The sequence below is a fragment of the Juglans regia genome, chromosome 8 (genome assembly GCF_001411555.2).
Source record: "Juglans regia cultivar Chandler chromosome 8, Walnut 2.0, whole genome shotgun sequence".
Taxonomy (NCBI): domain Eukaryota; kingdom Viridiplantae; phylum Streptophyta; class Magnoliopsida; order Fagales; family Juglandaceae; genus Juglans; species Juglans regia.
In genome coordinates, this window is record NC_049908.1 from 4,313,910 (window position 1) to 4,325,446 (window position 11,537).

General features: G+C 34.6%; 1 protein-coding gene across 1 annotated transcript; it reads right to left on the reverse strand.

Annotated features, from left to right (window-relative positions):
• Window positions 1-416: 416 nt before the first annotated feature.
• On the reverse strand, window positions 417-8,976 carry LOC109002481 (very-long-chain aldehyde decarbonylase CER3-like). Its single transcript, XM_018980250.2, has 11 exons — window positions 8,364-8,976; window positions 7,969-8,195; window positions 7,578-7,810; window positions 7,226-7,445; window positions 6,725-6,852; window positions 4,967-5,223; window positions 4,743-4,850; window positions 3,721-3,927; window positions 2,985-3,095; window positions 1,223-1,396; window positions 417-777 (listed from the first exon to the last, which is right to left on the reverse strand). Exons 1-11 carry the CDS (start codon window positions 8,412-8,414, stop codon window positions 571-573), a joined length of 1,923 nt encoding a protein of 640 aa, XP_018835795.1. The 5' UTR covers window positions 8,415-8,976; the 3' UTR covers window positions 417-570.
• Between the last annotated feature and the right edge of the window lie 2,561 nt (window positions 8,977-11,537).

Here is an 11,537-nt window from a genome sequence, read left to right on the forward strand (position 1 = left end):
AACGAAACATCTTAGGTGGGGAAGAGATGAGAGGAGTAAACATGTAAGAATCCGATCTGAGATAGTCTACTAATTTCTTGAGCAGCGTTTTCCTGCTGCGCTTAATGGGCTTTCTCTTCTGTACTCCAGGCAACGCTCTCTTCCTCTCCATTTTTCTGCTTGATTATTTGGCTTTGGTTTGGGCGATAAAACTCTCCATCGGAAACACACTATATAATGGCGGTGGGATTTTGGGACGTTGCGAACATGTGTCTGTCGCTAAGAGTGTTCGCGTGTCCTTTAAATGATTTATTAAGTTTCAGGGTGCTTTTTTTAAATGCATACTTTAAAATTATGTCTAAGATTACTTTTTTATAAACTGCCGAGTATAGATATTAAATTACACAGCCCTCTTGCATCAAATTGGCAGCAGGATAGAAGGAGATTAATAAATTAATTTCCATCGTGTTTGGAATCAATCATATAACTTAGATATGTGGCACAACTAATTGTTTGCGTTCGTTCGCTTACATATAACTATTAAACGGCATTTTGTTGTCCAGTTTTTGTTAAAAATAAAAAATCCACTAGTTACAACAATTGCTTTCTTGCTTTCCTTGGAGAGATTTTTGCCGTGCTTGATGAGACAGGCCTAAGACCGTGCTTCAATGCAGAATCCCAGACGAGGTCGATCCGGTCGACGTCAATCGCCCCGACTTCGTGGTGAGTCCAACCTTCGAGAAGATGAACCACTCCCCCGGCATGGCATGCATGCACCACTCCTCTCTCCATCGTATACTGTTTCCACGTACAGATTAGTATAAGAGATAATTTTCTCATGTTAAGCTCATGCATAACAATATATACGTACCGTCGATGGTCGATGTTCATGGCTGGTTGAGTGTCCAAAACATCACAAAACCAAAAAACAAAATGAAAGATGTTTCGGTCGGAAAAGATTTTGCTCGTTATTGTGAATCAAATGAAATAATGATGTTATCTCATTAGACTTTTGGGACATTAACAATTTAAGAGTTTAGAATGATCTAAGAGTGTGAGAACTCGTTCCGCGCGTTAAAGATTATCCCATGTTTTTTTCATGTTTTAAAATCGAATTTCAACCTCATCAACTACAGTACTTCACATGCATTGTATGATCAGTAAGCTTGTGAAAAATTAGCCATTCCCGTTAACACACAAAAGAAGATAAAAAAAAAAAAAAAATGAAGCGAAGTGCTCTCACCTCGCAACATCCAAGCCCTTGGACATCGTCAGGTAATCTCATGGCTGCAAGATCAGAATAATTGCAGTCTCTTCTAAAGGGCAAGATTGGAGGGACAACGAATTGATGGAAATGTGTTCCACGTGGCGCCCAGCTTTGCTGCCTTGGTGTGATCCATTTCCCAACAATCCACGTCTGCAAGTAGTGATACTTAATAATCATATGAAAATCACAACCATTTCAAAATCGAATGAGGCTTATAACCACCTTTTATATTTAAGCTGCGTTTATACGTTAAATTAAATAAAATATTATTAAAATATTATTTTTTAATAATATTATTATTATTATTGTAAGATTTAAAAAAATTATAATAATTAGAAAAGTTGAGTTGAGATGGATTTAGAATCCAAACTGACCCTTAGTTTAAAAACATGACTCATGATCAAGGAAATCACTTTTGCTACAGACAACTGGCATGAGCAAACGAGATGCAACCGGTTGTACATAGCAAAACATAACTTATGTGGAAGGCAAAAAAAAAAATGAAAAGCTAAAAAGTTGCAAAAAAGCAAAAAAGCAAAAAGGAAAAAGCAAACATGAGGACATGAAGAAGAAATAAACCAACGAATGCCCAAATGAAATTAGTAGAGGGGTCGTCTTTGTGGGTCTCAGATATGTGGTTACTTTCGTGGGTAGGAGAAAAAACAGAGGGTGCCTTCGTGGGTCTCAGATATGTGGTTGTCTTCGTGGGTAGGAGAAAAAAAAGAGGGTCGTCTTCTTGGGTTTCAGATCTGTGCTTGATCGGGGGTAGGAGAAAAAGCATAGCTTAAGATCTTTTTTGTTTGAAAGTTGGAAATAGGAAGACTGAAGACACTGAGATGAAGATGAAGCCCTATTCTTTTGCTCTAAGTTGCTGGCTAATTTCTCTATGGCTTTCTTTCCACCTATCCATCTATCGCTTTCATTAACACTCCCTCACTCATTGATTTTTCTCTCTTCCTCGCACTTTCTCGCATTTTTCTCGTTTTAATTTTCTTTTTCTCTGCCATATACACACAAGAAAAGAAAAATAAAAAGCAATTCCTTGAACCAAACGGCCTGAAAAATCTTTGAAGTTCTCAAAACCTCCCTTTGTTTTTCTCACATTCTCTCGTCGCTTCCAAAAACTTAGCCTTTTTCACTGCCATTGCTCATAGTTTTCTTTGAAGTGGAGTTTTTTGCAAAGTTCATCTTCCATTTTCCATTGAGAGTTAGCTCAAATTCGAGCTCAAGATTTCACTGAATTTAACTTCAAGGAGATGTGAATACAAGTGTCGAATTGCGGTGGTTTTTTGTGTTCTTGGTGGAGGCAACGTGTGGAGGAGTTAATGCACAGACAATCTGGTGCATTGAGAGTAATGGAAGGTAGGGTTTTGTTAACGAAACTCGAAGCTTGATGTCACCCTCGAAGAAGATGAGCACTGACTAGTCTAAGTAATTGGGCCCCGTGGAGATGGACATTGAGTTGGTAACCGTGGAGGATGGGGGTCATCGATGGAGAAGACGATAGCAACTGTAGAGAAGCCTCAGACGTCGTCGTCTTTGGCAATCATGGGAGCGTTGCATTCGTCAATGGAAAAGACTTGATAATTTAAAAAAGAACACAGACAAAGACAAAGAACACAACAAAACTGAAACGACGTCATTTTTTATTAATGCCACGTTGGATGAGATGCCGCAGGTGTTCCCTAGGCCCGTTGCATCCATCATTTTTGCGAGGAAATAAACCATGTGAGAATACCTTGCAATTTCGTGCTGCTTGGTACTTTGTCACTTGTACTAGGTTGCTTTGACAATCCAATGGAGCTTCCTTCTGAATGTTTTGAAATCTTTCTCCCGATAGTGTCAGCATCTGCAATTTTTCTCATCCAATAAGAATTGATCTACGTAATAATATACTACGTATATACATGCATATTTATATGGATAATAATATGTTTACTACTTCTTTCCACCTCTTTACTATTCTATAGTGTATTTGAAATTTTTATTTTTTATATTATTTTTATTTTAAATATTTTTTTAACATCCTTAATCATTAAAAAAATATAAAAAAATATACAACTTTACGAATAGTCACTTCTTTAACTATTAAGTAAAAGAAAATAATAATAATAATAATAAATTAAAAAAATAAAAATAATAGTAAATAAGTAGTAAAAAGAAGTAAGCTTATCATTATTCTATTTATATAGTCTCACCATGTCACTTGTACGTTATAAGTTTGAGCGTAAACATATATATATATATATATATTATGCTTTGGTAAAATTACATCAGTCATAAAATAAATACAAAATACACTTTTCTAGTGCTAGACGTTGATGTGTCGGGTTTATATATATATATATCAACGAAATGTTTGACCTGTCAATAAATAGGTTTGTAAATATAATTTGAAGTGCATGTCGATCCTTTTGAATGTAAGGAAAACTAACCAAAAAAAAAGGAAATTAAATAGAGATGACAGTACTTACAAGGACTCTTACTCTCCTTCGGCAAAGGTAGAGGGCAATGGCTCTACCGAGCTTCGAAGTAGCTCCTGTTAAAAATACCTCTTCCACATCCTTAGGTAGGTCATTGAGGATAACAGCCGCCGTCAAGGTGTTTCCATGGACAACTCGAACTTTAAGGTTTGGGTGTTTGTTCACAAACAGTGTTCCACCCCCGTTGAGAGCTTCATTCTGCACACAAAAATATTTGATGAGAGAGATCAGAATGATTTATAATTCAGTGATGAAACGAAAAAATATTTACAATTCATTTAAGAAAATTATATGATTATTTAGGTCTGATCGATCGATCTCCAAGTTACAATTAATAAATATATTTTAATAATTAAAACAATCTATTCCATAAAGTCCTAAAGCATTTATAAATATTATCCATATGAGATTTCGAGGACTATATATATATATATATATATAGAAACCTTTTTTACATTTAATACTTTCTAATTTCTTCACAAAAGTAAACATTTTCTTCCTAACTGCTCTTTGGCACGCATTCTCTCGTTGATATCACTTTTTTACGGCTTGTAAATGACGGGACGGTGTACGTTTAAAAATTAGAGTGGTGCATGGCATATTAATGGAGGAAGGACCCTGCTATTAATTAGTGTAGTACTTCACGCTCTTATCTTATCTTGCAAATATTAATTTCCTCCGACAACGAATTGACTAGAACCGATCTCCCAAAACTTTTCTCTACTCTCAAGCAAAAATGCTACTGATGGATCGATTGGTACTTTCGATAATTTTTTTATTTAATAATTAAGAAAATATTTTTTTAATAATATTATATATTTTTTTTAAATATATGAGTATAAAAAATAAAATAAAATAAAATAAAACTTTTTACTCTTATTGGACCGCCTCGTGCTACACACGTACGGTGGGTGTATAGTAGCATGCATGCTCATTTTCAAGTAGTCCGTACGAAGAGGAATAAATTAATATTAGACAAACCACCAGCGTCAGGCAATTAAGTACGTACAAACCTTGTTTAATGCAGCAAGGCTAATGACTTTAACCCCAAGTTTATCTGCCCTTAGAATGGCCTGCTCAATGTGCTTGTTGATGCCCTCCCTTGCAAATGGTAAGAAATACTGCATAAAATAAGCAAGCACCGGATCATGATCACGATCACGATCACGATCAGAATATTGATGTTAAAACACGTAGATTCTATTTTTTTTTTTTTTTTGAATGTAAAAATGCAAACCTGGAAGCCACACCTAGGCACAGCCCATGTCTGGTGCAACCGGCCTCTGAGTTGGTAGAAAGAGGAAACAAAAGTTTTAGACCAGGCCCACATCATGAGCAGTACCGAAAGGGTGATGGGCCACAACGGGATTAACAACAGATTCGTCGAGAATGGCATTGCTGCAAACGATCGGAAAACGAAGGGCGCGTGCAGAGCGGCCGAGACATCCACCACATGGGCTAGGAAGACAAAATCCGGTACCCTTGCAGATTTGCCTGCAGCAAATATTAATTACGTGGGTGTAAAGTTAAACTTCCAACAACTACTGCACATGCATTAAAATGTGAATACAGTCATGAATTCATATTTAATGGTGATGGAAGTGTTACCTGCAGTCTTTGTCATTGTCATTACTACTACAGTACTGCGCGAGGAAAATGATACTACATTTATATATTTTTAATTTATTTTTTTAATAATTAAAAAAATATTATTAGTAAATTTATATTTATATTTTATTTTTAACTCATTTATACTAGTGTCCTTATTTCGACATGATTGTCCTTGTTTCAACCATCCAAAATATATATATCTGATGCATGTTGCCATTGGTGCATGTTTTCGCATGCCAACAGCATACTTGTCGATCGAGCGTGGTTGGTTAAATAATGATAATAAAATCGAAAAATTCTATTAGTCATTCTAGCATTACATACCATGATTTTTTATTTTTTATTTTTACTAAATGTGTGATGTATAGATAATTAATTGAAGAATTTAATTAGTTTATAAAAAATAAAATAATAAATAACTAAAAGTAAAGTATAGTAGTGTGTGCAGGATATGTGAGGATAATGATCATCAGTAACAAAACTCAATAAAATCATCTATTTTTCACCTCCTTCGTGATATTTTTGTAAACTTCATCATTGACACGTATACGTACGGTTAATGTGAAATTATGCTATATCAGTTTGTATAAGAAATTATTGATATTTTGACTCCTTTTATAAATATAATAGAGTCGGATAGACGATTCTATAGGAAGTAGTACTGTGATATACATTCGACTTGTAAATTATAACGTAATTTATTTTTTAATTATTTAATCACATCAAGAAACTATAAAAGAATAATGATTAATATGAGGATGAATGTCATTAAAATCAAGGGTGATGCTACAGCCCCCGCTGGGAGCTCCTGCTGGGGTGTAGTGTTATTTTATATGTGTTTTATTTAAGTAATTTTTTATATAGATCTTTTATTATTTTAAAATATTTTAAAAAAATAAAATAAATTTAAAACATCATTCAGAAAATATTTTCTTAATTAGAAAGTAAAAAAATATAAATTAAAAAATATTTTCTTAATCATGAAGTAAAATAAAAAATTATAAAAAATATTTTTAAAAAAATAAAATAAATTTAGAACATCATTAAAAATATTTCCTTAATTAGAAAGTAAAAAAAAAAATCATTAAAATATACTTTCTTAATCACGAAGTAAAATAAAAAAATATTTTTTTATGATTTTTTATTTTACTTCGTGATTAAGAAATATGATTTTTTATTTTATTTCGTGATTAAAAAGATATTTTTAATAATATTTTGAATTTTTTTTTATTTTTTAAAAATAGTTAAAATTATTAAAAAAATTTATATAAAAAATAATTTAAAAACAAAACACATAAAAAATACACTAATCTCCAGCGGAGAGCTCCAAGCGGGAGCTCCCAGCGAGAGATATAGCATTTCCCTAAAATCAAACTGAACACACCTAGATTTGAACTTATTTTCTTGTGCAATTCCCATGATTTGCCGTTGAGTGTCTTCCAAAATGCATCAAACAGAGGCATAAAAAGGCAGAAATTGGTACCCATATCTTGGTGGTGTAAACTGTGGTATCTGCATATATAGCATGATTAATTAGTAACTAAATCAGTAAAATTAATCATCATGTATATGATAACTACCAACATGCAGCAGCTCAACGATTTAAGATGAGAAAAAGTTACTGTTATTATTATTATTATTATTAGGTGATTTTGTAGATAGAAGTTGCCTAAAGCATTTTCTAACTACCGTGTTCATGAAGAAATCATTTGTCAGATGAATAGCAACCACAAATGGCTGATAGTAAAAATGCAAAGTACTTCTAGATATGCCTTAAAGTTCATTTCCTTTTTATGAGCTAGGGGTTGTAAACAGATAGGACTTCTGATCTTTGAATAATTAGATGATGTGATTTTGCTAAAAACTGAAACGGATAATTGCTTACGTTGGTGTATATATAAGATATCTAAGAACAGGAATGGTCTGGAAAATTTGGTGCGGAACAACTTCGACATTGCAATGCCCCAAACATCTCAGAAAATCAAAGATTAAAACATAGGCATAGATCATGCTTATCGATCCATATCCCATTAAAGAAGCCCCGAGTATCGGAATTGCAATAATTCCGGTTAATACAAGATGCTCCAACAATGTTGCATTTCCAGCTACAACAACAACAACCAAAAAAAAGACAAAGATCAAAAGTAAATAATGATCTAATTGAAGAAGGGAAAGGGAAAAAGAAAAAGAAAAAAGGAATTTCTGATCTTGAAGTAGTTTTCTTTATAAGCTGTCACCTGTAAAGGGCTGGGGAACTGGAGACGAATGGTGAAGGGAATGATAATGGGTAAAAAGATGGTTCCCATGGAAGCACCTATGCATCCAGTAATAGAGAGGCTCTGAAACAGCCATATGGAGTGTCAGCAGAGCGATAAATCCTTTTGTGTTCCAGAGGGGAAGATTTTCAAGGAATGGAAACGTGTAGAAGGCGATGGAGGCAGTTAATGCTTGAAGAATAATGAAATTGTCCCTGTAAATTAAATAAGAACATAAGTTCAAAACTTGTTTGAAACTAAAATAAATTCAGCTAATTAAATATATATCATTCATATGTTGCAAACTCATTCCATATATCATAAAACTGAATTATTGATCAAGCTTCGACTTGATATCTAGGAACATACGTACCAGTCCCATTCCATGTCAATCTGCTTGAAATCAACCCCTTGCTGAACAATCCTGCGATTTCTCTTCAGGAAAAGCATGTTACTGTAAGAACTCCATAACTGATGAATTAAACCTCTTAGTGCACATATTATCAGAATATGGAGGCACCAATTACTATCTTCGGGGCCTTCCTGATCTTGAAATCTCGAACACACAACTTTTGCAAGAAAAGGTCCATATAGTAGATACTTCAACATATACAAGAGAACATGTTAGGGAAGTTAAACAGAGAATGAAAGACAGCATATATATACTGATCAATACAATCCGTAAATCGATCAAAAATTCAACACTAATAAGCATCGATCGCAGATCAAAACGTAACTCAAACCTTCTTTAGGTTTGCAGTTTCATACCTTGAAGCGGCCAAAGTTCTCCCAAGGCCAAGCTGACAAAGGAGCAACCATTTTACCCTACAAGACAACAAACTCAACCTAGATTCTTTCGATTCCTGGCCCTCGTCTCCTCCTTAAACGTCTTAAAAACGTGTCGAAGAAAAATAGCAAGCTGAGAATAACAGAAAATATTGAAAAGAGTGGACAAGCAAGAGGCCCAGGTGTTGGGAACTGATCCCTGGAATATAGAAGGAGGGGGGAAGAGGAGAGGAGGGGGCCGGAGGCGGGGGCAAATTGCACTTTCTAATTTGATTATCTTTCTTCTAAGAAATGGCCGGCGCGGGGCAACAATACATACGGATTTTATTTCCCCAGCACTCCTCCTCGAGTCATCTACTTATAGGCTATAGAGCATCCCAGGTAGTGTTGCACCCAATACAGTAGATCGAGCTAGATCATGATCTGTATCTCTGTTAATGATCATAATTTATTACAGCTTTCGTCAACAATGGAATTAGGTATAGATGTTTGGATCTCAACGCCTCTAATTTTCACATGCTCAACAGATCATCGTCGAGCACAACTGTAGGCTGTAGGTATGGCCTGCAGAAATTAATGCATGCTTTCCTCATATGGTTGGGGAGTAGCTAGCGGTTGGTGATGATCACTGTTTTGTGGCTTGGCTTGGCTTGAATTGTAATTTCGAGCGTTCAGATTACGTGGTCGGTTGCCTCATAATAATACTATATATGGAATTAATATAAAGAAGGAGCTGACTTCAATGTATAGCTAGCAGCTTTGGGTTGGTTTCATTATTAATTATGCTATAATGACTAGAAAGCATGGCAGATTTCAGCTAAACAACAAGAGATTTGGGCCTGTGAGATCCGGCTATAAGTAGATGGGCATGCAAGACTTTCCAATAAATATATAGAAGATGCTCCAGTCCTACTACTTGGGATTTTAACGTCAGATGTCAGACTGTGCTGTTTCTTAATGAGTTTTGCAGCCTTTTTCAAAGACTCTTGTAAAAAAAATGAAAAAAAAAAAAAAAGGAATGAAACAGGAAAGTTTTCGACTCGGCGACCAAATTGCCTTCGTGATCCTTTTTCTCATTAATTCTGGTTGAACAGCCATTATGGTCATTATCCCCAACAGCGCTTGCGTACGCAACATAACAAGAAACCGATAACAAATTGATGACATGTTCAAACCATGAAGACAATGATATCTCTCGTTGTCACTCTCAGCCCTAGGTCTCTCTCTGAGATCTCTCTCTCTTATCGTGGGTGGTGGGCAAATAGTCCTAGGGCTAATCTGCCCCGGCATTCAGACTGGGGCACTCGCCCAAAGGGGTGGGGCCAAGACCAGGGGCCAAAATCTCCCGACGCGAGGTATAATAGTGATTATTTTATATGCTAGTTTCAATAAATAATTTACTAGAAAAAAATAAGAGAATCGTCCAAAAACATAGAGAAATACTTCTGATATTCAATTCAAAATTATCAAAATTCAAGAATCATCCAATCAATTCACAAGCTGGGCTGTAATAGTTGAAGCTGAAAATCGATCGTATAATTTTATCAAAAATAACAAAATCTCAATAATCATGTCAAAATTAAATGCGTAATAAAAGAAACAATCTGTCAAAAATCTCGCTCAAATCGAGTTCGAAATCACTTCATAAATAGTAGGAGTGGTTTGGATTCAAATATTAATTGAGATGGGTTGAAATGGTTTGTGAATAGTAGAATAAGAGTTGTATTATTTATTATATTTTGTGTGAAATTTAGAAACGTTATTTTGAAATTTGAAAAAATTGAATTGTTTATTATATTTTATGTGAGAATTAGTCATGCTTTGATCACTTGTTCTACCATTTCTAGTCTATGGCAAAAATTTCTTCCAATGTTACAGCAGTTTCAGTCCTCTTTAAGCTTTATTGATACGGTGAGAAGAGTTACTAGGCAAGGAAGTGAAGATGACTTAACTGTATTCTTTATTTTATGTTGGAGCTTATGGTATAGGCTGAATCTTTGGCAAATGAAGGCAAAGTTGATACAACCATTACAAGTAGTTGACCATGCTTTATCCATTTGCGAAGTTTTTAATGAGGTGCGTAATGCAACAGTCCAAAAGATGCAAAAGGTTTTTAAATGGCAAGCCCCACCTAAGGGTTTTCTCAAAGTGAATATAGATGGTGCTATGTTTGCAGATTTGAGAAGAGCAGGCGTTGGGATTGTACTAAGAGATATGTGTGGAGGAATTGTGATGGCTACCAGTAAACAGGAAGAGGATGTCGATGGGGTAGCCACTATAGAGACCATTGCTGTGTTGAAAGGCCTCGGTATCCCTAAATTAATCCTTGAATGTGATTGTCTGAATGTGGTACAAGAGTTGCAGTCAACAAAGGAATCATGGGCTAGTGCTGGTAATCCGATCAACGAAGCCAAGTTGCTTATGGGGCGTTTCCAGCAGGTTTGTGTCCAACTTGTTGGTCAAATTGGGAATGAAGTTGCTCATTCTTTAGCTAGACATGCGTAGAATATTATTGATATTAATGTTTGGTAAGAGCATATCCCATCTTTTGTTAGTCATATACTTTGGTTTGATACAAATTAATGTATTGTTGTTATTTAAATGAAGTTTTATTTTATCAAAAAAACAAAAAAGAATATATCTGGCTGCCTTTGAAAATTGAAATCAACTAAACTAATGAGTAATAATATTAACACAATTAATACATTTGTTAATACATTTTATAATACATATTTTAAAATAATAATATTTTAATAAAATGATGTTATATCATCTGTACAGTGTGTTGCCTCCACCACATGGTCGACACTGATGAGTCTCAACCAGCCCACCATTGTGAAGCTTCTAGTGACAAATGTCACCTCAAACAACTAATTTCCCTGCAACTGCGAAGCCCCAAAACTTTAAAGCCTCCGCTGGACTACTTGCCTATTAGGTTGCTGTCAGTAAATACGTATTGTCGCTCCTAAGATTTTAATTCGCAGCTGAGGCATTAAATGCTCATTATTTTTCGAAGAAATTACACAAGTTTGTCAAGAAAAAAACAAAATATGGCTAAACGATGCAGAAATTATTTTCATCCCATCTAACGTAATTATTATAATTTTTTTAAATTTGTATATAAAATATAATAAATTATTTATTTTTTAAATATCA